Genomic DNA, 24,043 nt, shown 5'->3' with positions numbered 1-24,043 from the left:
AAGATATCTTTCAAAAGCAGAGAAGAAAAAAAAAACACCCGACCTGGCGCCATGAGATAATTTTGTCCACTTTCATAAGCTGGGTCATCAAGAGGACCCGTTTTGAATGACAACAGAGCACGAGAGGATCCTTCCTGGCGTGCATGTGGCCATGGCAGCGCAGGCTGTGGAAGCTGTTTAGATTCCACACAGATTACTTCAAAAAGAAAAAAAGCAGTTTTAAGATTGAAGTTTGGATTTGAAATCAGTCCTGGAAGTTTTTGGACGCAGCTCATGCAAATTGCTAAGAACAAACTAAATTGGAAATTATAACTATTGTTCAAAATGTTAAGAAGGCCCTTGATGGGAGAAAAGAGGACTGGTAACATCTGTTTAAGTCATTGGAAATTTTGGTACAGATTCTCTGACAAAATGAAAAGAACTAATCCAGGAAGACGCACTAAAGTGAATCAGCATGTTAGCCAGCAAGGATGAGAATCAACTTGAAAGTTGTGTTGGCATCAATCAGACCCTTTTCGTGTGTCATAGAAGCCTGGTTCCTTTCGTGTTAACTCGTTGGAAGGCCTTTGTGTTGATGGTAGTTCAAAATCTAGATCCAGCATGTCTTCATGGCAACATGACACTCGCGGTCACGGGAGCTTCTTCATCTGCTCTGATTTTGTAACGTACATGTATGAGTTTGAAGAAACTGATGGCTTTGGTCCTTTGCATCTCAGAACCGGCTAAGGTCACAGAGGAGGCCAAGTCCATCAGTGTGACTAAGGGGGATCTGGCCACCTTGGCAGCTAGGTTCTCGGGCACCAAGCCACTTAAGGTGCGCTGGCTGAAGGCCGGCAAGGAGCTGGTTTCTGGCCAGAGGTATAAAGTCCAAAGCACAGACTCCAGCTCTGTCCTCAAAATCAATAAAACAGATAAGAGTGACGACGGTGACTACACATTTGAGGTTTCAAATGATGTCGGTAGCAGCTCGTGCAAGGCGACGCTCACCATTTTGGGTCAGTTGACAACTTTTGTACCAAACTGTTATCACGGGTCTCACCCTTAATAGACGCACTTTTGCTAACCTCTTTGTTTTTTCCACGTCAGATCAAATCATTGCTCCGACATTCACGAGGAAGCTGAAGCAAAGCGAAGGTATCAAAGGCTCCTTTGCACATCTCGAGTGCGTTGTGTCTGGCTCGCTGCCCCTCAGCATCCAGTGGTACAAAGACGAGACAGAGATCCAGACAGACAACAAACACAAGTGCACCTTCTTTGAGAATGTAGCTTTCCTGGAAATCTCCGATCTGGACAGCAAAGATAGCGGGAGTTACGCCTGCATCGCTAAGAACAAGGCGGGAAGTGCTCAGTGCTCGGGCACCTTGTTTGTCAAAGGTTTGAATCCCTTTTGTCTTGGTCAGGTTAAGAATCACGGCACGCTCGTTCACAATGATTGATTCTCCGGTTTTCCAGAGCCTCCCTGCATTATGGAACCACCGGAATCCATGAACGTTCTGCCTGGCTCAAAGGTCCACTTCAGTGCTTTGGTCTCAGGCACACCGCCGCTGACCATAAAATGGTTTAAGAACCAGAAAGAGATCTTGTCCAGCTCTGACTGCCTGGTGATAAAAGACAACGCGTCCACTTCTTTGGAGCTCTTCTTTGTTAAAACCTCAGACTCCGGTGACTATGTCTGCGAGGTCCACAATGATGTCGGCGCCATCTCCTGCCAGGCCACACTCTTTGTCAAAGGTTCCTCACCAGAGCTACTTCCTATTCCATTAGCACATTGTTGAAATTAAAATCATTAAAATGAAAAAGACGAACAAACAAACTTGCCTAAAATATTGAAACAGGCCCACAAGTGGTTTTGTAGTGTCATGAATTTGGTTCCTGTTTGAATGTGATATTGTTCACAAGTCTTAAAACCCTTAGCAGCTGATAGGCCAAAGTAACAAATGTGAGATTTGTTGGGTTGAAACATAAACTTGAGTCTTCCTTTTGAGGTATTTCTGACAGACACGTGTGTGGTTGCTTCCCCCCGCAGAACCGCCAAAGTTCACGCGCACGCCAGCGCGCCTGTCTGTGATCCGGCCAGGTCAGAGTCAAATGTTTGAGTGCCAAGTGAGCGGCACACCCGAAATAGACATCTACTGGTTCAGGGAGGGTTCCGAGATCAGCCCCGACAGTCGCCACAAGATGGCCTTCGTCCACTCCGTGGCCACCCTAGAGCTGTGCGGAGCCAACGTCAAAGACAGCGGCACGTACTTTTGCGAAGCTCGCAATGAAGCGGGAAGCGAGAGCTGCAGCATGGAACTCCAGGTCAAAGGTTGGTTCAGTCACATGTCCAAGTGGCTGTTACAGGGTTCCAAAGTCCGAGAGGATGACTGTGTTGTTTCCCGACGTTAGAGCCGCCCGTGTTCCTGCGAGAGTTGACACCAGCTAGCGTTGTGACAGGCTGCGGTGCCTGGCTGAACTGTCAGCTGGCCGGCACCGCTCCCTTTGAGATCACGTGGCACAAAGATGGCAAGGAGCTGAAAGCCAGCGCTAAACACGGCCTCTCGCTGCTCAATGACACGGTGGGCCTGGAGGTGAACAGATGTGACGCAGGCGATGTCGGCGAATACCAGTGTACTGTCGCCAATGAGGTTGGAAGTTGTAGTTGTAAGGCCACACTGAGCCTCAAAGGTAGGTCGGTTCAGATTTGAAATGGTCTCAGGTTGGACTGCAAGAAAATTAATACCATACTTTCTCAAACAGAACCTCCAACATTTACCAAGAGGATGGAAAATGCCACCTGCGTTCTGGGTAAAAAGGTGCTCTTTGAGTGCGTGGTGGACGGCTCTCCAACCATTTCTGTGCAGTGGCAAAAGGATGGGAACTGGATTTTGGAAGATCCAAAGATTGAGAGAACATTTGAGAACAATGTGGCTACTCTCCGGATCCCAGTGTGCGAAGCGGGTCACAGCGGGTCTTACGCTTGCCAGGCCATGAATGACGCCGGCCAGGATAAATGCGTCGCCACCCTGGCAGTCCAAGGTACTAACCCCTCTTTTCAGATCTTGGTCTGATACCGGACCTGTCGTAACCTTGTGAATTTACTGGCTTGCAGAACCTCCTCAGATCTCAGAGAAACCCGAGTTGGTCAAGGTGACAGCTGGAGATCCGGTCAGTCTGGACTGTAAAGTAACAGGCTCACCAGAGCTCAAAGTGCGTTGGCTGAAAGAGGGCAAGGAGTTGCAGTCCATCCGGCAGCACAAGCTGAACTTTCAGAACAACATCAGCAGCTTGAAGATTCAGTCAGCGCAGAGAGAGGACGAAGGTGACTACGTCTTTGAGGTGTCTAACCACATCAGCAGCTGCAGTTGCACCGTCAAAGTGATCGTGTCAGGTCGGTGTGAAGGGCACGGGGTATGAAGAACACCTTGACCTCCGGAGCAGATCATCACTTTTGTGTTTGTCTTCCTGGTCACAGAACAAGTCATCCCGCCAAGCTTCATTAAGCCCCTCGGAGACATGCAAGAGATTCTGGGCACTTTTGTTCAGATGGTTTGCAAGATATCCGGGTCCATTCCCATCTCTGTAGAATGGCAGAAAGACGGCACCAAGATCTCCAGTGGTGTTAAACACAAACTGATTCAGCTAGACAACTCTGTGTGCGTGGAAATTGAGCACTTGGAGATTTCCGATGCAGGTTCCTACTCCTGCAAACTCAGCAACGCTGCAGGAAGCTGCCAGTGCACTGGAATCCTGAAAGTCAAAGGCAAACCATTTATTTCTTTTTTGGGATTGGTCACTTGATCCTCCACTTGAGGATCTGCTGTTATAACGTGCACCCTTTCATTGTCTGTAGAACCTCCCAGCTTTGTCACCCCACCAGAGTCCCAGGCGACCGTCCCCAATGCAACGGTTCGTTTCAAAGGGACGTTCAAGGGAACGCCACCCTTCAGTGTCAAGTGGTTCAAGGATGATTTGGAGCTGATGACGGGGCCCACGTGTCTCATGGGGCTGGAGGGGCTCTCAAGCCTCCTGGAGCTCTATTCCGTGGGTGCCACCCAGAGCGGCGTCTACTCGTGCCAAGTCAGCAACGACGCTGGTTCCGTGCGCTCCAGCGCAGACTTGACGGTCAAAGGTTCGACAATCGTGTCGTCGCTATGTCTTGTGCGGCTTTGTACACACACACGCACACACACACACTAACCCTCTCAGCGTTTCTCCTGCAACCGCCCAGGCTTCGGCACCTTACATTGGTCATCCGCAAATGTTGAATGGAGGCAATTTGACTCTTACGTTGACATTTTATCTTTAACCCAGAGGCTTCTTCAGGTTCAAGTTTTAGGACCCCTAGTGATGCGGGGGGAAGGGGGTGTGGTTGTGTGCCCTCGGGGTAGTTGTTGTCAGGTGTGGCTGATTCATCTACCTGATTAAAACGACAAGTGAGGCGATCTTTGGAAGGCGATGGCGTAAACCTCCTCTGCTTTTCTAGTTTGACACGAATGGCCTCTTTTCAACGAGTCCAGAATTTGGACCTAATTGTCCTGAAAGGAAATGTCCCTTCTCTCTGAGATGTAAATTAACTGTTGACTTTGGTCCCAATGAGAGTGATCTGGTTTGGTCTCTCTAATGAAAAGGTCCCTGCACACTCCTCACTACACTGTGCTGCATAAACAAATATGGCGAGAATAGAATATTGAGTTTTCTAACCCTTACCCTAAGGAGTGAACAATCATTTGTCTGAAGGTGTTGTTGAAGTGTTGAAGTTTGGAACACACCGAAGAAGAGTCCAATTGCCTCCATTCAACTTTTGCGGATTGCCATTACCTGGAAGACGAAGAATGTACATAGACATTCCGCCAGCTAATGCTAATGTTTCGGCCTTTCCAGAACCACCAGAGTTTGTGCTGAAACTCCCGGCCGGTAAGTGTGTGAAGCGGGGCGAGCCACTGCGGCTGGAGTGCCGGGTGACCGGTACGGGACCCATTCAGGTGACCTGGTACAAGCAGGACACCAAGCTGATGGACAGCGGCAACTGTAGCACGTCATTTGTTGGCGCACTGGCCGCCCTGGAGCTGCACACGGTTGCCTTTGACGATGATGGAGTTTACACGTGCGAAGCTCATAGCGACGCCGGCAGTGTCAGCTGTAGCACAACTCTTACTGTGAAAGGTCGGTTTTTCACTGACTTCCTGTCAGTGACGCGCAGATCACATAGCTTAAAGCTGTCATCCATAGCCAACTTCTCTTTTTCGCTGCCTTCGTCAACCTTAAACTGTTTGAAGTTTGCAAACCACCATTGTAAACCTTGTCTTTTTTCCTGTTGTACGATCCGCACTTGTTAGGGTTTTGGGTAACTGAATTCTGTGCAAGCTGGCATGGGGTGAGGGATGGACCAAATTCCTGGACTGATTGCCAGTCAAGCACAGGGCACGCAGTCCTAATTTTTCAGTTTTTGAAATTCCATCCATCAGCAAGGGCAGTTCTCGACAAACTCGAATTCACTCCAAATGTATTCTTCAATGAGCTAACATACTGCATGTGAAGGAAGCCAGAGAAAACCCGTGCAACCACGGGGAGAACACGCCGTACAGCAAAAGCAGAGATTCTCGTGCTAGTCATTATTCTGAACATTGCAAGGTGGGGAACACCCTGGAATTTAAAGTCTTAAATTCACCTAACGTTTTTCGAATGCGGGAATAAGGCGGAGAACCAGAAGAAAACCCACACACGCATGGGGGACCTGCAAACTTCACAGAGGAAGATTTGAACCCAGAACCTCAGAACTGAGAGGTAGACGTTCTAACCGCTCGTCTTGACACCTTTCCAATTTCCCCCAATACAAATTTCTCACGATGGCAGAGGCGACAAGGGGATTGGAGCTTTTTGGATTTCAGCTTTAAGACTTTGCCACCTGTAGGTGTCTTGTACTTCTGTAACGATGTGCTGGTGTTCCCGTAGACCCGCCATCATTCATTAGAGTACCTGAACCGGTAGAGGGGCTGAAGGGGAAGGACGTGAGTCTCTACTGCGAGATGAGCGGCACAGCCCCCTTCCAGACTGCCTGGTTCAAGGAGGGCAAGCCTCTGATTGAGAGCAGAAAGTACAAAATGCTGAGCGAGGGCAGCTCGGCCACACTGCACATAAACGAGATCGAACCCACTGATGCCGGCCGCTACGAGTGCAAGGCGTCAAATCCCGTAGGCAGCGACACCTGTCAGGCATCAGTTCAACTCAGAGGTCAGTGGACTTCAAAGCATGAAGTGCAGAACCCAGGTTAGATTCCTTCCCTTCGCTGACTGGTTTGTTGGTCTTCTCCAGAGCCTCCATCTTTCATGGAGAAACTGTCCAACGCGACGGTGGTTCTGGGACAGGAGGTGACCCTCGCGGCCATCGTCAGGGGCTCCGAGCCCATCACCGTATCTTGGGTTCTGGACAAGGACCACATTCTTAGGGACGGCGACAACAGAAAAATCATCTTTGAGAACCATCAGGTGTCGCTCAAAGTTTTTGCGGCTGACGCTGCAGCGGCAGGCCGGTACACCTGCCAACTGCGCAATGATGCCGGTAGTACGGAGTGTTTCGCAAACTTGACTGTTCTAGGTTGGTAACCGAATCATCCTCTCTTTCTCCTATAGTGTTTCCCCTTCCCCAAGCAGCCACGTTTTTGTGTGTTTTTTTACGACCTTGTGCTCCGTGTGTGTTGCTTCCAGAACCTGCCAAGATCGTGGATAAGCCCGACGCTCTGAGCGTGACGGCTGGTGACATTGCCGCCCTGGAAGTCAAAGTGTGCGGCACCCCAGAGCTGGTGCCCAAGTGGTTCAAGGATGGCGTGGAGCTGGCCTCGGACAGGAAATACAACATTTCCTTCTCCCGGATGATCTCCAGCCTCAACATACTGGCAGCGGAGAAACTGGACTCTGGAGAATACACCTTTCAGGTCATGAACCAGGTCGGGAAGGACCTGAGCAAAATTAATCTCACTGTCTTAGGTTGGTGCCACTTTCGTTACTTTGTGTGTCTGTATCGTCTTGTGTGACGTTTCCAAGGGAGTTTTGCGTCTCTATGTGCCCACCCTTGTCGCTATCTTTGATGAGTCCAGTCTATATGTGCTCGCATTGCTTTCTTTGATTTTTAAAAACTTTTTTAAAGGAGTTTTGCGACTATATGTGTCTGTTTGTCTCTTTCTTTGACATTCCCACTCATAGGGATTTGTGCTTGTATATGCTCTGCCTAGTTCTTGCTTGTCTTTTTGCCTTTTGTAACAAACATAGAGAGAAAGTCTTTAACTTGTGCTATCCCACCTTTTGCTGTCTTACCCCCTGCCAGACAAAATCATCCCACCTTCCTTCACAAGAAAACTGAAGGACTGTAACACGGTGGTGGGCAAAGCCGTGGAGATGGAGTGCAAAGTGTCGGGTTCGACCCCTTTCACCATTTCCTGGTACCACGATGACGAGGAACTCCACAGCGGGCCCACCTATGACATCTCCTTCAGTGACAACAGCTGCACCCTTAGAATACCGACCCTCAAGCTGTCCGACTCGGGATGCTACCGGTGTAAGGCGCTCAATGAGGCAGGATCCAGCGAGACGAGCGCCGCCTTGGACGTCAAAGGTAAACTGAGTCTGCTATGCGGCAATGCACATGTCCACCGTTAGCAATTTCTTGTTCATTTGAACGCCTGCTACCACCTAAGGTGTATCATGTGCCCAAAAGACAGAAAAGAAAACATCTAATGCCTAAGAGCCCGGTTTTGTCAGTACAATGGAGGAGTTTTGGTGATTGTGATTAATATCAAGAAAATAAAAATGAAAGGAAAGGAAGGAAAAATGGTTCACTGGGTATTGGATCTTCCGTTCCTTTGTTGCCGTCATTGTATTTGTCCAAACAAATTCAAATGAACAAGAAACTGAAGAAATTATATTTTTTCCTGTGACTGTACATGCTTGTGGTGAGAGTGGAATGACTATTTAGTGCCAATCAATACTTGTCCAACTAAATGTCTTTAGATTTGATGACAGTCCCCAACAAGCAGAGCAAGCTTCCCACAATACTTTTCCCATCATCGTCCGCAGAGCCGCCGTCTTTCGTGGTTCCGCCGCAGCCTGCTGAGGCCACGCCAGGGTCGGACGTCAGCTTCTCGGCCATCGTGAAGGGCAGCGCCCCGCTCAGGGTGAAGTGGTTCAGGGGGGCCAAGGAGCTGGAGGCCGGGGGCGACTGCGACTTCTCGCTGAAAGACAACGTGGTCCTCCTGCAGCTCTACCGGGTGCACAGGAGTCACGCTGGAGAGTACACGTGCCAGGTCATCAATGACGTGGGCAAGGAGAGTTGCCCCGTCAACCTCCTGCTCAAAGGTCAGGGGCTGTCTTTCATGCTTAAGCTTCTCCTGTGATGCTTTTTTTACCTGATGCAATTTGCCAAAGGAGTTTGTACTTTGGAAGCGCCTGTTTTTTCATCTTTCTTAAATCGGGGGAGTCATGTGTTGGCACCGTTCCTTTCGGCGATGCTCAAAGCCATGTTACATAGGAAGTTGTGTGGTGGCCTAAGACTTTAAAATTGTGCTCCTAAAGAAGTTGTGCATCTAAATGTGCCTGTATCAGCATCTTTGTTTAAAAATTCAAGTGATCGATGCCGATTTTTGGCAGGAAGAAAAGTTGTTTTTTTTAATTCAATGGGCGTCAGTTCTTTTGCTATCCGTGGACCGGCCTGGTTTTCTTGTAAAAACAACAAGAATGACCTTATCGACAAATGTCATTATATATATATATTTGTGGACACAAGGTTATGCTAAGGTATTGCAGCAGCTCCTTGATGAAGCTGACCTCGGATGTGCTAGTTAATGGATGGATGGAAGGTTATGCTTTACAATTCTGTGTAATAAATAATGAGACCAGTTTTACTTGTGTACAACTGCTGTAAATAGTTAGAGTACATGAATGGAAAAAAACAATTGGTGCCAATGTTTGAAGGGTGATAATCGGCACGAGTTGCCTGTCCTTTTGTTGATGCTGAAAGTCGTTTTCCTAATGGAGTTTTGCGTGTCTTTATGTGGCTGATGATTACGGTTACATTAGACGGCAAGTAATGGATGAATAGATGGCTCAAATAATGTCGGAGGTGACGATCAGATCTTTTCATGAACGCAGGTCATTAATACATAGTCAGCAGCATTTCCGTAAACTCCCCTCGCATTCTCTTCTGGACAATCAAAACAATGAGAGAATATTCCCCTTAAAAGGAAGTTCGCCGAATAAACCTGTTTTTGTACAGCAACGGAGTGACATGACCTTAACTTACCTTAGTTCATTCTCCCATTTTGTTTGAGGTTGAAATTCATGTTACAAACTAGGCACTTTTGCATCTATATGTACGTCCGAGTGGATTGTGACTGACAGCCGCCGTCCCTTGGCGTCCCTCTTCCAGAGCCGGCAAAGTTTGTGAAGAAGCTGAAGTACGTGTCTGTGGAGAAAGGCAAAGCTCTGAGGCTGGAGTGTACGTACTCGGGAACGCCCGAGATCTCGGTGAGCTGGTTCAAGGACCAGCAGCCGGTGTTTGCGTCGTACAAATACAACCTGAGCACCACGGAGAGCACCTGCATCCTTGAGTGTCTGAGCACAGACGACAAGGACGCTGCCGGAAAGTACGCCTGCCGCGTGGCCAACGAGGCTGGCACGGATGAATGCGAGGCCGCCGTCGCCATCCTGGGTGAGTGTACCAACCACAGAGGCCATTCTCAAACGTTGCTCCAGCGAGGGAGACCCCCACACCAATTATCGTGTCGAAGCCCTGTGCTCTTTCTACTTGAATATTCATGAGCTCTTTTAACCAAAGGATCAAAATCAATCCAATTGAATTCAGTTCAATATTTATCTGTAATTGCTAACAAGAGGAGCTTTCCACACGATATTTAGCGACATTATTTTTCAAAATAATCCCAGCGTTTCCTACCGTTGACCTTTTATTCATCATCCCTCGTGCTATGATGTCACGCATTATATATTATGTATGTTACATAAATGTAACTGCATTACACTATACAATTTATTGTCTGCATCACACTATACGGTTTATTGTCCGCGTGTTAGGTTTAAATGAATCAATCAATTAATCGAGTTCTTATCCCGATCACGATGAAGTGAACCTGATCGTCGGTGAAAATGCTGCAATTCTAATGTGGAAGAAGTGCGCATCAGCTCGTGACAATGGATATGATTGCTGGTCAATGTCAGACAAGCAAGTGATTGGTCGCCACTAGGCAAGCAATTGACCGGTCGCCTTCAATGACCCTAAGATGTTTTTGGAATATGGGAGGGAGGCAGAGTTCCCAGAGAAAAGCTACCTGAGTGTACACATGAAGGCCAGAGCCCGGATTCAAACCCAGAAACTGGGGACTGTGAGGGAGGCAGGCAGCACGTCCGCTTGAAATGTTCCTAAAACAAGTCATTTCTAGGGCACCATGTTGATTTGGCATTGAGATAACGAGAGGAAAACATTCCCCGGACCTCGATGACAGGCCAAAGTGTTTTGACTTCATCTCCTCCCCGCAGAGCCGCCGTACTTCCTGGAGCCCCTGGAGCCCATGGAGGTGACGTCCGGCGATGCCGTCTGCCTCAAGTGTCACGTGGCGGGCACCCCCGAGATCAAAGTGTCCTGGTTCAAGGGCGACGGCAAGGTGCGCTCCAGTCCCACCTGTAGGCTGGAGTTCGCCAAAGGCGTGGCCTGCCTCAAACTCAGCAAGGCCACCAAGGCCGACGTGGGCGAGTACACCTGCAAGGCCGAGAACATGATCGGGACGGCAGCCTCCACTTGTCACCTCAATGTGCAAGGTCGGTCAAATCCACTGGCGAAAATTTGACTTTTACTGTAAATTGTTAGGGCCCGAGCAGCGACCGCTGCGAGGTCGCTCTTGTTCCTGAAGGAGTTTTTAATTATTCAAATCAAATTTTGGAGTTTCAAAGTTCCTATTTAACGAACCGTTCCCTGTTGTACGTTTAACCTAGAGCTACAGAAATTTGGAGGCATATGTAACTAACTCAAACTATTTTTTAACCACATGCGCAAACCAAACAGGAAGTCTGCCATTTTAATTTTATTTTGGGAATTGCGCATCATTTTTGGCCTTTTAATAAAACTTTGCACACACAAGGCTTGGCAAAAACATTTACATTTTAGACGGTCCTTGTCCTATGTAACGGTACCCCAACGTGCCAGTACCCGACGTGCAAGTATCCCAACGTGGCCCCAGGTTGCGAGGTTCCTTTATAGCTGCCCGCAGCTCTAGTTATTTTTATTTTTTTTACTGGCGGAATGGGTTTCCATATGTCAGTGACTCCATTGGATAAGTACTTCTTTTATTTTCCAGGCATGATGTTAAAGATGCACGTGGGTCTCAAGAGTAGGCCAGCATTGAAAAGCTCTTGTTCGAGCATATGCACGAGTCTTTGATGTCAAAGTCAACGGTCATCTGTTTTCATTGAAATCCAGGTTTGCAAGGGAATCTGGGTTGGAAATGTCCACCATGCCATTTTCAAACTTGCTCTTAGAAACTTGAGGTTTAAAGCGACATTTGTCATTATTTTTAAGCTTTGTTGTCATTGGGTCACGATTTAGGAATCCGCCATTCCTCATTTTACCGCTGATTGGATAAATTGATGAAGTCGCAGCTACATGCATAATTTGTAGATATTTCAGTGATTTCTTGGCTTACCACTAGAGGGAGCGCTTGCACCACCAGTGAGCTACATGCCTGATGGGCACCTTTGAGCTCAGGGTCAGGGGTCAGGCTGGCCCTAAATGACGCTCACTTCCCTTCCTCAGAGGCCAAAACGCCGCCAAGCTTCCCGAAGAAGATTGTGAGCCTTCAGCAGACGTTGGGCTCTATGGTCAGTTTCGAGTGCCGTGTGGCCGGCTCGTCCCCCCTGGACGTTTCCTGGTTGAAGGATGGCGAGCCGGTGCGGGACGGAGATGACTTTTCCGCGCTCTACCACGACAACACGGCTACGCTTACCATTAACCGCAGCGAGATGAGGCACGCCGGGGAATACGCCTGCGTGGCCACCAACAGCGTCGGCTCCGCAACGTGCAGAGCCAAGCTCACCCTGCAAGGTCAGTGCCGGGAAATAGCTACAAAGTTTTTTGGTTTTTTTTGTGCCGGTTAGAGTCCTCCATCCCTCCACAGAGCCGCGGTACCCACCAGTCTTTGACAGGAAGTTGTCAGCGACGCAGGCGGTGACAGTGGGCGACAGCGTAGAGCTGGAGTGTCACCTGACCGGCTCGGCCCCCATGAAGGTGACCTGGTCCAAGGACCACAAGGACATCCGGAGTGGCGGGAACTATCGAATCCATTTGGAGGGCAACACGTCCCAGCTCAGCATCATCAAGGCCAACAAAGGCGACACGGGAAGATACTCCTGCCATGCCACCAACGATGTTGGGAAGGACTCCTGCTCCTGCGATGTCACAGTCAAAGGTTTTTGTCCTAAACACTGGTCTTTGTGTCCTGCCCTACTGGTCTTTGTATCCTCACCCCACTTTTCCTTGTGTTTCCTTGTGGTCTTTGCATCTCATTCCCTGGTCTTTGTGTCCCTGCTCCCCTCATCTTTTCATCCCATTCCGTTGGTTTTTGGATCCCATCCCCTAGGTATTTGTATCCCAATCTCCTGGTCTTTATGTTCTGTCCCACCCACTCTCGTCTCATATGCATATAACCCTCTTTGCCTTTCTGTCCTGATCCCTTTGTCTGTATGTCTCATAACCTGGTCATTGTGTCCTGCGGAACTGGTCTATATTTCTTGTCTCCCGAGTCTTTGAGTCCACCCACCTTGATCTTTGCGTCACGTCCCCCTTCTCTTTTTCTCCTGCCCCTCCTGGTCTTGATGCCCCGATCCCTCATCTTGGTAACCCATGTTCTTGGTCTTTGCATCCCATCCACCTGATCCTTGTTTCCCGCTTCCCTGGTCTTGGCACCCAGTCCGCTGGTGATCGTGCCTTGTTGCCTGGTCTTGGTGTTTTGTTTTGCTGGTAATTGTGTTCCACATGCTCTTGTCTTTCTGTCCTGTTCCTCCTGGTCTTGGTATCTGATGTCCTTGATCTTTGTTGCCTGGCAGCCTGGTCTTTGTTTCCCACCCACCCCTGTTCCATCATCTTTGTGTCCTGGGCCCCTGGTTTTTGTGTCTTGACTCCTTTGTCTTTGCATCTCGTTCCCTGGGCCTTCGTGTCCCATCCCGCACCACTGGTCTTTTTGCTCTGTCTTTGTTTCTGCCCCCTTGGTCTTTGTGTTTATTCTCGTCACTCTGGTTTTATTGCCCCCTGCCGTCACTTCCCACCATGGTCTGCGCATCTCCCGACTCATTGCCTTTGTCATGTTCCTAGAGCGTAAGAACCCGCCAATATTCACCAAGAAGCCATCTGAGGAGTTGAAGGACACAGAGGGCAACCTGGTGAAGATAGAGGCCCGGGTATCCGGTTCCCAGCCCATGTCCGTTCTCTGGCTTAAGGACGGCACTGACATATCGGGCTCCAACGATTACGACTTGAGCTTTAAGAGTAACGTGGCTGTGCTGTGCATCAAGAGCAGCCGTCGTGCGCACAGTGGACGATACAGCTGCCAAGCGGCCAACGAGGCAGGAAAGGCCGAGTGTGAGGTCACCCTCAAAATTGCGGGTCAGTTAGCCCTCACCACAAAATGGAGGAGAACCTTGTTGTAGTCACTGATATGTTTGTTAGCGTGTTCACTAACATGGCTAACGTCTTTGCTTGGTGAGCATTTTCCGCCAATATGTCGTAACTAATGAACATGTTTCTATGAGCATGTTTAACCTCTTCCTTAGCATTGCTAACATTTCAGCTCAATTTGTATGTTTAATAGCATTATTCGTTTAGCGAATCAGTTTTATCTTTGTGTTCAGCATGGCTTAGAATTCAATGCTTCTCATGAGTTACTGCTTTCATTTTGTTAGCACTTTCCTTTGTGTATATAATAAAATGTGTTTATTAATAGCATTAACTATTCTAACATGTTAAATAGCATGGGTTGTTAGCTAATAATGTGCTTAATAATGACTTATTAGCATTGTGGTCATCTTAGCTTTTAGTTTATTTGATCGTTTTACAGCGTGACTTAATGTTGTTTGTCTCAATGCAATATCGGTAATAACATTTGGTGTGTTTAACATGGCTAGCGTTTTGTTTCATCAAATGAATTCATGTTTAATAGCATGGCCAACCTTTTAGCTTTGCCTGCTAGCTAATTTTATAGCATGACAAGTTTTACCTTTGCTAGCATGATTTGCATTTTATGTTCATGAGCATTTCCATCAGTATAACTAGGGTGTCATTTATTGGCATGTTTAATAACAAGCTCACATTCACTCTTTACTAACAAGGTTCTAACAAGGTCGCTTTGTTCACCTGTTTAATAGCAAATGATTGAGCTTTGTTAGCATTTGTTGCAGATAAAATGTGTTTGTTTGCGCGCCAGCTAATGTGTTTTGTCCCCTGCAGAGGCAAAGTCTGCCCCGGTGTTCGACGTCCCTCTGAAAGCCACGTCCGTGTCCGAGGGCGAGCGTCTGAGTCTGCGCTGCCACGTCCGCGGCTCGCCTCCTCTCCAGCTCCAGTGGATGAAAGACCGAAAAGAGCTGACGCAGTCCGCCACCTCCAGCATCAGCTTCTCCGACGGCACGGCCTGCCTGGAGATCGGCGCGGCGACCCGTCATGATGCCGGCGACTACATCTGCAAGGCCACCAACGACGCCGGCAGCGAGCTGTGCCGCGCTAAAGTCACCGTCAAGGGTAAAAGCTGAGCTGCCAGATGTTACGGATTCGCTGTGTTTTGTTATGGGAATCTTTCAGGCCCGGATAGTTAAAAAACAAAACAAAATCAGGTTGAAAAAACTCTGTAGATAATTGCAATCTATGTTTGACAACACAAGCAAGTCACTGTCAGGGTCCTGGTCCTGGAAGGCCAAAGTCTCGCCATCCCTGATCTAAAGCCTGCATTGCCGAAATTGACCACCCCTGTAGTAGACAGATGCTCAGGTTTCCGCTCGTCAGTCTTCTTTCGTCTTACCATTTATGTTGCTTATTGTTTTTATTGTTAAAGAAAAAGAAGCTGCAACTACAGACGTGGCCAACGAGGTCGCTCCTACCAAGAAACTGGACCAGCTCTTCTTTATCCAGGAGCCCAAGGGCATGCACGTCACCGAGAGTAAGACACCTGCCCATCTCCTCCTCCTACTCTTCTTCTTCTTCCTCCTCCTCTTCCTTCTCTTCTTCTCTTCTGTATATTACAAATGAACCTAAATGACAAGAAATAATCCTGAGACCCTGCGGTATCTTCGCAGAGGGCACCGCCACCTTCATTGCCAAGGTGGGCGGCGAGCCCATCCCCAGCGTCAAGTGGATGAAGGGCAAGTGGAGGCAGCTGACCCAGGGCGGCCGCGTGTCCATCGAGCAGAAGGGCCGAGAGTCCAAACTGGAGATCCGCGAGGTGACCAAGTCAGACTCGGGCCAGTACCGCTGCGTGGCCGCCAACAAGCACGGCGAGATCGAGTGCGCCGCGGACCTCCACATAGATGAGAAAAAAGCGGCCGCCCAGCTAGAAGGAGACCTGAGAGCCAAGCTCAAGAAGTCAGTTCGTGGGCCAGTAGCGCCCCCATTCGAAAATACCAACTGCAGCGCTTCAACTTGACTCTTCTTTTTGTCTTCAGGACCCCGTCCAAGCAGAAGAGTCCCGAAGCGGAGCAGGAGATTGATATTGTAGAGCTGCTGAGAAACGTGGACCCCAAGGAGTACGAGAAGTACGCCCGCATGTACGGGATCACCGACTACCGGGGTCTCCTCCAGGCCATTGAGCAGCTCAAGCAGGAGCGGGCTGAGGAAACTGGAAGACAGGTAAGATAGGCCGTCCCAGTGCCATCACCGGTGCCTTGGTCCACGCGGACTGTACTGATTATGGCCCTTGCTGTTGACAGGAAGTGGAACGTACACCCAGAGAGTCGGACGAGGACATGGCCAGGCTGGTGGCCGACCTGCAGAAGAGAATGGAGCGGACAGAGGTTGCTAGACAGCATGTCTTAGTTTAAATACCTTTTAATAACTTGTTTTCTTGGAGGAGCAATTTTGCTAGCAATTTTCTAATCTTGATGATCCAGTTTTTGCACGTTTAGGACCTGAAGCCAGGGTTTTATTCAACAATCAAAATATGGCAATAGAACAAATCAGCAATTGGGTTCCTTTTTATGTCGTCAACATTTGTTATTTCTTTAATTCATTGTAAGAATATTACAACATATTTTTTTGTCTAGAAACATTTTCAGTGGGGCAATTTCAAACACAAGTTATTAATGTGAGCTCAAAAGACACGAGTACGCAAAATTAAGAATAAAATAAGATTAACTAATGGAATTTTGAGAACATTTATTGTGCAGATCTCAAAAGTCAGATTATTGACATTAATACAGCGCTTTAATCATCTGTTTAGGCCACTGCTCCTTGCTGGCGTACATGTGACGTAATCCATTTCCGGCCCTGTTGTTCTACGTGTGTAGCATTATTTTATACGATTTTCTCTCCAGGCGCGTTTTGAACTGTCTGCAATGTTGCTGTTCCATGACTTGGGAGCAAAACCGCATCCAGTTTAGCCACACTGGTAGCCATCTGAAACTTCTTGCTAGCTAGCTGCTGCGGCCCAAGTAGCACCGAGTTTGACCTGCCGACTACCCAGTCCAGTACTATCCAGTCAAGTGAAGCAAATCACATCTTTCAAGACTTGTAGTCCATGCTCTCTCTAGTTTATAGTTCTTAGCCCGTGGTCAACAGTCCATAGTGTGTAGTTTATAGTCCAGAGTCCGTAGTCTTAAATCCATAGTTTATAGTACTAGACCACAGGTCAACAATTCATAGTTCATAGTCCGCAGGCCACAGTCTCGAGTCCAGAGTGTTCATATTCCATAGTCTACATTACACAGCTCACAGTCAATACGCCATAGTTCATAATCCATGCTCCAGCCCGTATTTCATAATCCCTAGCCCATAGTTAATAAAAGAAAGTCCCTAGTCCATTGCTAGTCCCTAGTCAGTAGTCTGTAGTTCATATTCAATAATCCTCCCATGCGCCATAGCTCATAGACCATAGACGACAGTTAATAGTGCATAGGTCATAAGCACATTCTGCCGTATCGTCTTTAGCGTCTGACACGTTTGAAGGATATCTGTCATCTGTCCATAGTTCGTAGCTTATAGTGACCATTGCCCAACCATATGTCTTAGGTGTCCTATTGTCTGTCCTTTAGCCCGTAACAGTGGTGAAGGACATCAGCGACCAGTCGGTCCTAGCTGATGAGGAGGCTCTCTTTGAATGTGAGGTGAAGATCAACTACCCCGAAATCATGCTGTCCTGGTACAAGGGCACCCAGAAACTAGACACCAGCCCCAAGTACCACATCAGCGTGAGTGGAGACCGCCATCTGCTGAAAATTATGGGGTGCCAACTCGCAGACCAGGGAAACTACCGGGTGGTGTGCGGACCTCACATCTCCAGCGCCAAGCTCACCGTCACTGGTCAGTACATCTTCATTGCTAGTAGGGCAGATAGTCAGTACCGACAACAGCCCACAGTCCTTGGTTTGTAGCCCATTGTTTATAGTTTGTAGCCCACTGTCAATAGTCCAAGTCTCATAGCCTACAATTCATAGTCCATAATCCACAGGCCGTAGTCAGTAGTGCCTAGTCCACAGTCCGAAATTCCATAATCCATAGTACACGGTCTACAGCCCACATCTTATAGTTCAAAGATCTCAGTCCTCAGTCCATGGTCTGCCGCCCACAGTTTATAGTCCATCGTACTGACCCTAGCCTCCACATTCTCAATTTTTCCAGAGGCCATGGTGGAGACGCACCTTCAGGACAAGTCGGGTAAGGAAGGCCAGCCATGTACTTTGTCTTGTCAGTTGTCCATCCCCAATGCGGAAGTGCAGTGGTTTAAGAATGGTCAGCAGTTAGACACCAAGGGGGGCAGGTTCAAGTCTGAGGTCAAACACAAGCTCCAGAAGCTTCATATCAAGGACTTGAAGCCCGAAGACCAGGGCCGCTACACCTGCAAGTACCTGCACCTGCAGTCTTCTGCGGACCTCTGGGTGGAAGGTTGGTACCTTCTCCAAAAACCTTCTGATCGGTCCTGAACTAACCTCTTCTCACCATTTTGTCTCCCTGACTAATCCTAAACTTGATGTCCACAATCTCTTTTTGACTTCCTGGCGAAGGTCTCCTTCGTCGTTAAGCAGTCATGCATCCTCTCTATATGAACCCCACACATTGTGGTTGTTGTGTGCTTTGCTTGGAATCTGTGGGTCCACCACCCCAACGGCGCTCCCCTATTAACCTCTCACAAAACATTCTCATCATCATCATCATCATCTCAACCCCGGCGTGGCTGTTGATTCCTTCGTCCGTCTGCCATGCTGACAGTGCTCCCCTCCGAACACGACAGTCATCCCTCCTTTGTCTTTCGCTCTCACTCCTAACATTCTCGCCATCATCTCATCCCTCCCTGTCGGAGTCTGCCTTGCTCCCATTCTAACCCTTCCTCACAGAACATCACCCTAATATTACCCAGTGTGGGCCTTGCGCCACCTTCTCACCCGTTTGGTTGCCGTCCGTCTTTGTCTTTTGTAGCCGAGCAAATTCATTTCACCAAGCGCATCCACAACGTGGAGGTGAACGAGCGCCAGGCGGCCACCTTTGAATGCGAGGTGTCCTTCGACAATGCGGTGGTGTCCTGGTACAAGGACACCTGGGAGCTGAGAGAAAGCCCCAAGTACAACTTCCGCAGCGAGGGCCGGAGACATTTCATGGTCATCCAAAACGTGAGCGTGGAGGATGAAGGTGCGTAGTAGCGCGCCGCCCCGCCACATTTGCCTTTTTTTCATGACCGCCAACCGCTGACTGCGTTCATGTAGGCGTGTACTCAGTGATTGTGAGGTTGGAGCCCCGGGGTGAAGCTAAGAGCAGCGCTGAGCTCTATTTGTCTGGCAAAGGTACCAAGGCGCCACCTTTGACCACTCTTGGATTGACACTCTTGTTGTGTTTAACGCCGCCTTCTTCTTCTTCTTCGCCCCTTTTTTGCACAGAGATCCAAATTGCCACAGTTCCTTTTGGTAAGTACCTTCTCCTCTAGAACACAAAATCTTACTGAAGCCATCTTTTAAAGTTGATCAAAGGGCTCAAGCACATGGCCCGCATCTTGGAGTCAGGCAAGCTATGTCTGTGGTTCCCTTCCCCGGTGGGTGACACGTGGTGACCCTTGAATCCAACAGGGATGCTTGGGAGATAGACGCAAGTCTTTCAGGACTGATAATGATGCTATAAATGAATGAATGAATTTACTCTGAACCCATAGTGTAAATGATGAAGAAATTCCCGATTGTTATGAACTCACAATCAGATCATGAACGAAAGCGCTATGGACACGATGTAGAAAATGAATGAATGAGTGTGCGATGACGACATGATGCAGGTAATCAAAGATTGTTATGATGTGTGTACAAATAAGGAAGAAATGAATTGTTGTGTAGATGTGCAAGACGTTCCGGTGGAGAGGCCTGAAGCGCCTTCGTCAGTCGACGTTCAAGGTGAGACTGAAAACTCCACACCATATTTGTGTCCCGCTCTGGCTAAAGAGTCGGCATTTCGCAATGGTTCGTTCCGAGATATGGATCAAAAATAGATGGGGTGGCTAACATTTTCCATTTTGAGATGTCAGCAAAAATACCCTCCCGAAGGTCTCTAATTTCATTTCCCAGCAACCCGAAGGTTCAGATTAATAAGTGATTAGTAGACCATGTGCTTCATTAGCTTATTTGTTTTTAGCCGACTCTTAGCGAACGCGTCTTGGGGAACGTGCAAAATTGGTCTTAAAATAACCCAGAATTCTTCACCCCAAACGTACGTCGCAATGCCATCCATCCATCCATTTTCTGTACCGCTTTTGAAATCAGCAGAAAAATATTAACAGAATTTTTGCCAAATTGTTTCAAAGTGTCAATATGCATTTTATTTTTTATTTTTTTAATTATTTGTTTTACCCATGAGGAAGGAACATTTAGCCAGAGCTGGTCACATTTGTAAATACAGTAAACCCCCGCATATTTGAACTTAAGCAATGACAATCTGCATTTTTTTTTAAAAATAATTCCACCATTTGTTCACTGTTTTTGAGCTCAGGCCAAAGAAATCAAATGTGCGGAAAGTAAATTATGCGCAAGGATGAGTTGAAGGACAAAGTGTTGTTTGTGTCAAATATTTGTTTGACCATGTGTGACGTCGCGCCAATTTGCGTTCATGCGTTCTTTTGGTTACTCGCTAACACTATTGATGAGCCTGATGCGAAGGCGCTTTGTGTTGGTGGAATGATTTAAGTGCAGAATACTGTTGCTACATGTTAACGTTGATTCATGATTATGTCAATGCTAGCTGCGTGGACTTGATGCTTTGTGCTCCTTTCTGCTTTAAGTGCTTTGCTGCCATCTTATGGCAATTGTGGTCAGTCTCTGTCTGACGGGAATAGCTGGGGTTTACTGTATATGGAACTAGAACCAGTACAGTTCACTTGTTGAGAGTCAGGTCAGCGTGTCCGTAGTCCAATGGAGACTAAATATATCTCTTATCTTTTTTTTTCAAGAATCTGCTGAGTTTCATTATGAGGAAGAAGTTGAACATACAGGTATTCCCACTTCTGTCCTCCACATCATCATTCATTTTCATATTCCTCTTCATCCTTAACATATTCATACTTGACACCGTCAGATTTGATAGACTTCAAATTTGGTGGCAATTGGACAAAATCTCTCGGAGTTCAGCTTTGAAGAATTCCTAAATGGAAAAAAAAAGTTTAAATGGTCACTTCAAACCAATACGGCAGACCTCCTGGATCTTTTTATGCATGGCTTGTTGCTCTACTCCTGACTGACATGACTACCAAATTTAAAGTGGAGTCGGGGGCTGAATTTCCAAAAGATTGCTTTTGAAGGAGCGGCCTAAAATGGTTGCTTCGAAGAAGAATGGCCCACAGCCGGTGTTTTTTGGACCACGGCTTCTTAAGACTTTTTTGTGGGTCTACTACTCATGATTGACATGCCTACCAAATTTCTTGTTGATAATTGAAAGTGGCATCCACGGAGGAATTACCACAAAACATTACTTTTGTTTTTTGTTTTGTTTGTTTTTTTTTTTGGGGGGGGGGGGGGGCGCCCTCCGCTACAAATATTGCCCCTAAATCTGTCTTTTTTTTTGGTCATCTTCCCTCACCTAATCTTCTTGTTTTGTGGCTTGGCCAGACAAGGGGGTCCTTCTGTCCCTCTTGACTTCTTGTCTTTTTTCCCCTGGCGGTTCCATTTCCCCGCCAAGGTGCCCATCATGTATGGATTTCAAAATAAAACTGATGAAAATTTTTTTGTCTGCTGCAGTTACCGTCCAGGAGAAGGTGGAAGTACATGAAGTGGAAGTGAGAGAGGAAGTGCTTTCCAGAGGTACCAAAGACTTCTAAGAAGTCCTACTAGAGTCTTCTTTGGTGTCTTATAGTTAACATGATTAATTTTTCTTTTCCAAGTGGCCAAAGCTAAGGAGGAACGGGAAGTGGAGCCAGCAGCAGAGGAGGAGGAAGCGGCCATCCCGCGAGGTGAGCCCACCTATACTGCGGGTCGCCTTAGCATTGACGGCGTTAGCCACCAGGCGACTGACGGTGTTGTTGATGTCACAGTGACCAAAGAGGAGGTTCTTATGGAGAAGAAGAAGAAAGTCGTGACCTCGGTTAAAGGTAGTTTGTTCTCTTTGTTGCCGACTTTGTGATCGATTGCTAATGTGCGTGAATGTCTCCAAAGAACCAGAGGAAGTCGCAGAGCCACCGCAGGAGCCAAAGAAAGGTATTTGTTCCTGCTTCCTGGTGCCTCTCACCTCTTGTTATTGTTTGTCCTCTCTGTCTGTCGCTAACTCTGTCTGTCCTTTTACGCTAATTTTTGTGTTGCCTACCCCCCCAAGATGAGCCCAAGCCAAAACCTCCACCTGAAGTCAAGCCGGTGGTGAAGCCGGAGCTGGAGCCCAAGCCCAAAGTCAAGCCGGTGGCAAAGCCTGAGCCAGAGCCCAAAGTCAAGCCGGTGGCAAAGCCTGAGTCCGAGCCCAAACTTAAGCCAGTGGCGAAGCCTGAGCCAAAAATCAAGCCGGTGGCAGAGCCTGAGGTTAAACTCAAGCCGGTGGCGAAGCCTGAGCCAGAGCCCAAAGTCAAGCCAGTGGCAAAGCCTGAGCCAGAGGTTAAACTCAAGCCGGTGGCGAAGCCTGAGCCAGAGGTTAAACTCAAGCCGGTGGCGAAGCCTGAGCCAGAGCCCAAAATCAAGCCGGTAGAAGAGCCTGAGCCAGAAGTTAAACTCAAGCCAAAGCCAAAGCCCGAGCCGGAACCTAAATCCAAGCCAATGCTGTTGAAGAAGCCAACTGCACCGCAGCTCAAAGGTACTTTCTGCCTTCTTCTCTGGTTGTTCTTTATGTGTGTGCGTGCGTGTGTGCGTGCGTGTGTGTGTGTGTGTGTGGGTGTGTGTGTGTTTGTCTGTGTGTCAGTTTCTTTGCGTGGAAGCCCATCTTTGAATGTCATACGTGTCGCTTCAAGTCTCCGAAGAACCCAAACCAGAACCTGTTAAGATCAAGTCCAAACCTGAAGTGCCAAAAGCAGAGCCAGTGGTGGTACATGAACCAGAGTCTGTGGCGGTACCCAAACCGGATCCTGCGGTGGTACCTAAACCAACCAAACCGGAGCTTGTGGTGGAACCCAAACCACCCTCACCGGAACCTGTTGTGGAAACTAAACCTTCCAAACCAGAGCCTGTAATAGCACCCAAACCAGAGCCCCTGGAGGCACCCAAACCTCCCAAACTAGAGCCTGTGGTGAAAAAAGCTGAAGAAACAGAGCCTAGGGTGCCAAAAGTAGAACCACCAAAGGCCAAAGAACCAAAGGAACCTGCCAAAAAAGGTACACACATCTTCCAGCATTGGGCTTTCCCTCATCTTCTTAAATCTCAAAGTGGTGAGAAGGTCTTCATTGTTTTGTAAATTCAATGTTCTTATTGACCGAGATCTTGTCTCAAAGTGCCAGAGAAGCCAGTGAAGAAGGAGCCAGCTGCAGAACTGCAGAAGCCCCCTAGAGAAGAAGAAACACTACAGAGGAAACCTGTGCTCACCAAAGGTATCTGAAGCTCAAGCAACAAGACCTCGATCTTATGCTCTTCTTAACTTCATATGCGGTTCATCGTGTTGTGTTCGTGACTTGTGGTTGATTCTGTTGTTTGGTTTGTCATGTATTGCTCTTCACAAGTGGTTCTTCATGTGTGGTTGTCACATGTGGCTCTTCATTCGTGGTTACGTAGTCCTGTTGTGTGGTTTGTTGTGGGCTTTTTTCTCGTGTGGTTCTTCTTGTGTGGATCTTCATTTGGCGTTTGTCAAGTGGTGTGTGTGTGTGTGTGTGTTAAATGATTTGTACTTCATGTTTGGTTCTTCACAAGTTGTTTAACTGTGGCTTTCCATATGTAATTCTTTAAGTGTTCCCTGTCAGGTGGTGTTGTTCTTGTGTGATTCTGCATATTATGTGGTACGCCACATTTTGTTCTTCACCTGTGGTTCCACACATGTTCATCGCATGTGACTCTTCATGTGTTGTTCTTCACTGATTTTTTTCCCACATCACATTTGGCTCTTCATGAATGCTTCCTCGTGCATTGTTCTTCATGTGTGGTTTCCTCCTATACAGCTCTACCCATGTGGCGCTTTACCAATGGTATATAATACATAGTTTTTGAAGTGTGGTTCTTCACTTGGGTCTTTGTATTGTGCGGTTCTTCACGGATTATCTGGTCCTGGTCATTTTTTTATCCTAATTTATTTGATATTCTTCCAAGTTCATGTGGCAGAGAAGATAGTAGATGAACCAAAACCAGCAGAGAAAGCTGAGCCTGTTCTGCTTCCGCCGAAACAAGAGCCAGCAGAACCACAAAGAGGTACATTGATGTTTGTACTCATGTCTGTCGCCTGC

General features: G+C 47.8%; 1 protein-coding gene across 1 annotated transcript in view; it reads left to right on the top strand.

The window, feature by feature from the left end:
- ttn.2 (titin, tandem duplicate 2) overlaps positions 1-24,043 on the top strand; it is a 218,087-nt gene that overhangs the window by 64,060 nt on the left and 129,984 nt on the right. Inside the window, exons 55-93 of the mRNA XM_086090619.1 lie at positions 717-995; positions 1,087-1,374; positions 1,453-1,731; positions 2,027-2,308; positions 2,389-2,667; positions 2,740-3,018; positions 3,092-3,370; positions 3,455-3,742; positions 3,833-4,111; positions 4,864-5,145; positions 5,935-6,213; positions 6,295-6,576; positions 6,687-6,965; positions 7,303-7,590; positions 8,052-8,330; positions 9,400-9,681; positions 10,524-10,802; positions 11,794-12,081; positions 12,155-12,445; positions 13,348-13,638; positions 14,479-14,766; positions 15,077-15,181; positions 15,318-15,603; positions 15,684-15,867; positions 15,948-16,031; positions 17,268-17,535; positions 17,854-18,117; positions 18,649-18,858; positions 18,933-19,010; positions 19,104-19,130; positions 19,548-19,604; positions 21,438-21,500; positions 21,581-21,649; positions 21,731-21,787; positions 21,852-21,893; positions 22,009-22,473; positions 22,628-22,987; positions 23,105-23,200; positions 23,910-24,008. Coding sequence (XP_085946745.1) covers positions 717-995; positions 1,087-1,374; positions 1,453-1,731; positions 2,027-2,308; positions 2,389-2,667; positions 2,740-3,018; positions 3,092-3,370; positions 3,455-3,742; positions 3,833-4,111; positions 4,864-5,145; positions 5,935-6,213; positions 6,295-6,576; positions 6,687-6,965; positions 7,303-7,590; positions 8,052-8,330; positions 9,400-9,681; positions 10,524-10,802; positions 11,794-12,081; positions 12,155-12,445; positions 13,348-13,638; positions 14,479-14,766; positions 15,077-15,181; positions 15,318-15,603; positions 15,684-15,867; positions 15,948-16,031; positions 17,268-17,535; positions 17,854-18,117; positions 18,649-18,858; positions 18,933-19,010; positions 19,104-19,130; positions 19,548-19,604; positions 21,438-21,500; positions 21,581-21,649; positions 21,731-21,787; positions 21,852-21,893; positions 22,009-22,473; positions 22,628-22,987; positions 23,105-23,200; positions 23,910-24,008 — 8,754 coding nt within the window. The remainder of the gene's footprint in view (positions 1-716; positions 996-1,086; positions 1,375-1,452; positions 1,732-2,026; positions 2,309-2,388; positions 2,668-2,739; positions 3,019-3,091; positions 3,371-3,454; positions 3,743-3,832; positions 4,112-4,863; positions 5,146-5,934; positions 6,214-6,294; positions 6,577-6,686; positions 6,966-7,302; positions 7,591-8,051; positions 8,331-9,399; positions 9,682-10,523; positions 10,803-11,793; positions 12,082-12,154; positions 12,446-13,347; positions 13,639-14,478; positions 14,767-15,076; positions 15,182-15,317; positions 15,604-15,683; positions 15,868-15,947; positions 16,032-17,267; positions 17,536-17,853; positions 18,118-18,648; positions 18,859-18,932; positions 19,011-19,103; positions 19,131-19,547; positions 19,605-21,437; positions 21,501-21,580; positions 21,650-21,730; positions 21,788-21,851; positions 21,894-22,008; positions 22,474-22,627; positions 22,988-23,104; positions 23,201-23,909; positions 24,009-24,043) is intronic.

Source organism: Leptonotus elevatus, chromosome 12 (assembly GCF_054856555.1).
Source record: "Leptonotus elevatus isolate MCC_2025b chromosome 12, RoL_Lele_1.0, whole genome shotgun sequence".
In the NCBI taxonomy this organism is placed as follows: Eukaryota; Metazoa; Chordata; class Actinopteri; order Syngnathiformes; family Syngnathidae; genus Leptonotus; species Leptonotus elevatus.
This window is presented reverse-complemented; position numbering and strand designations above follow the sequence as displayed.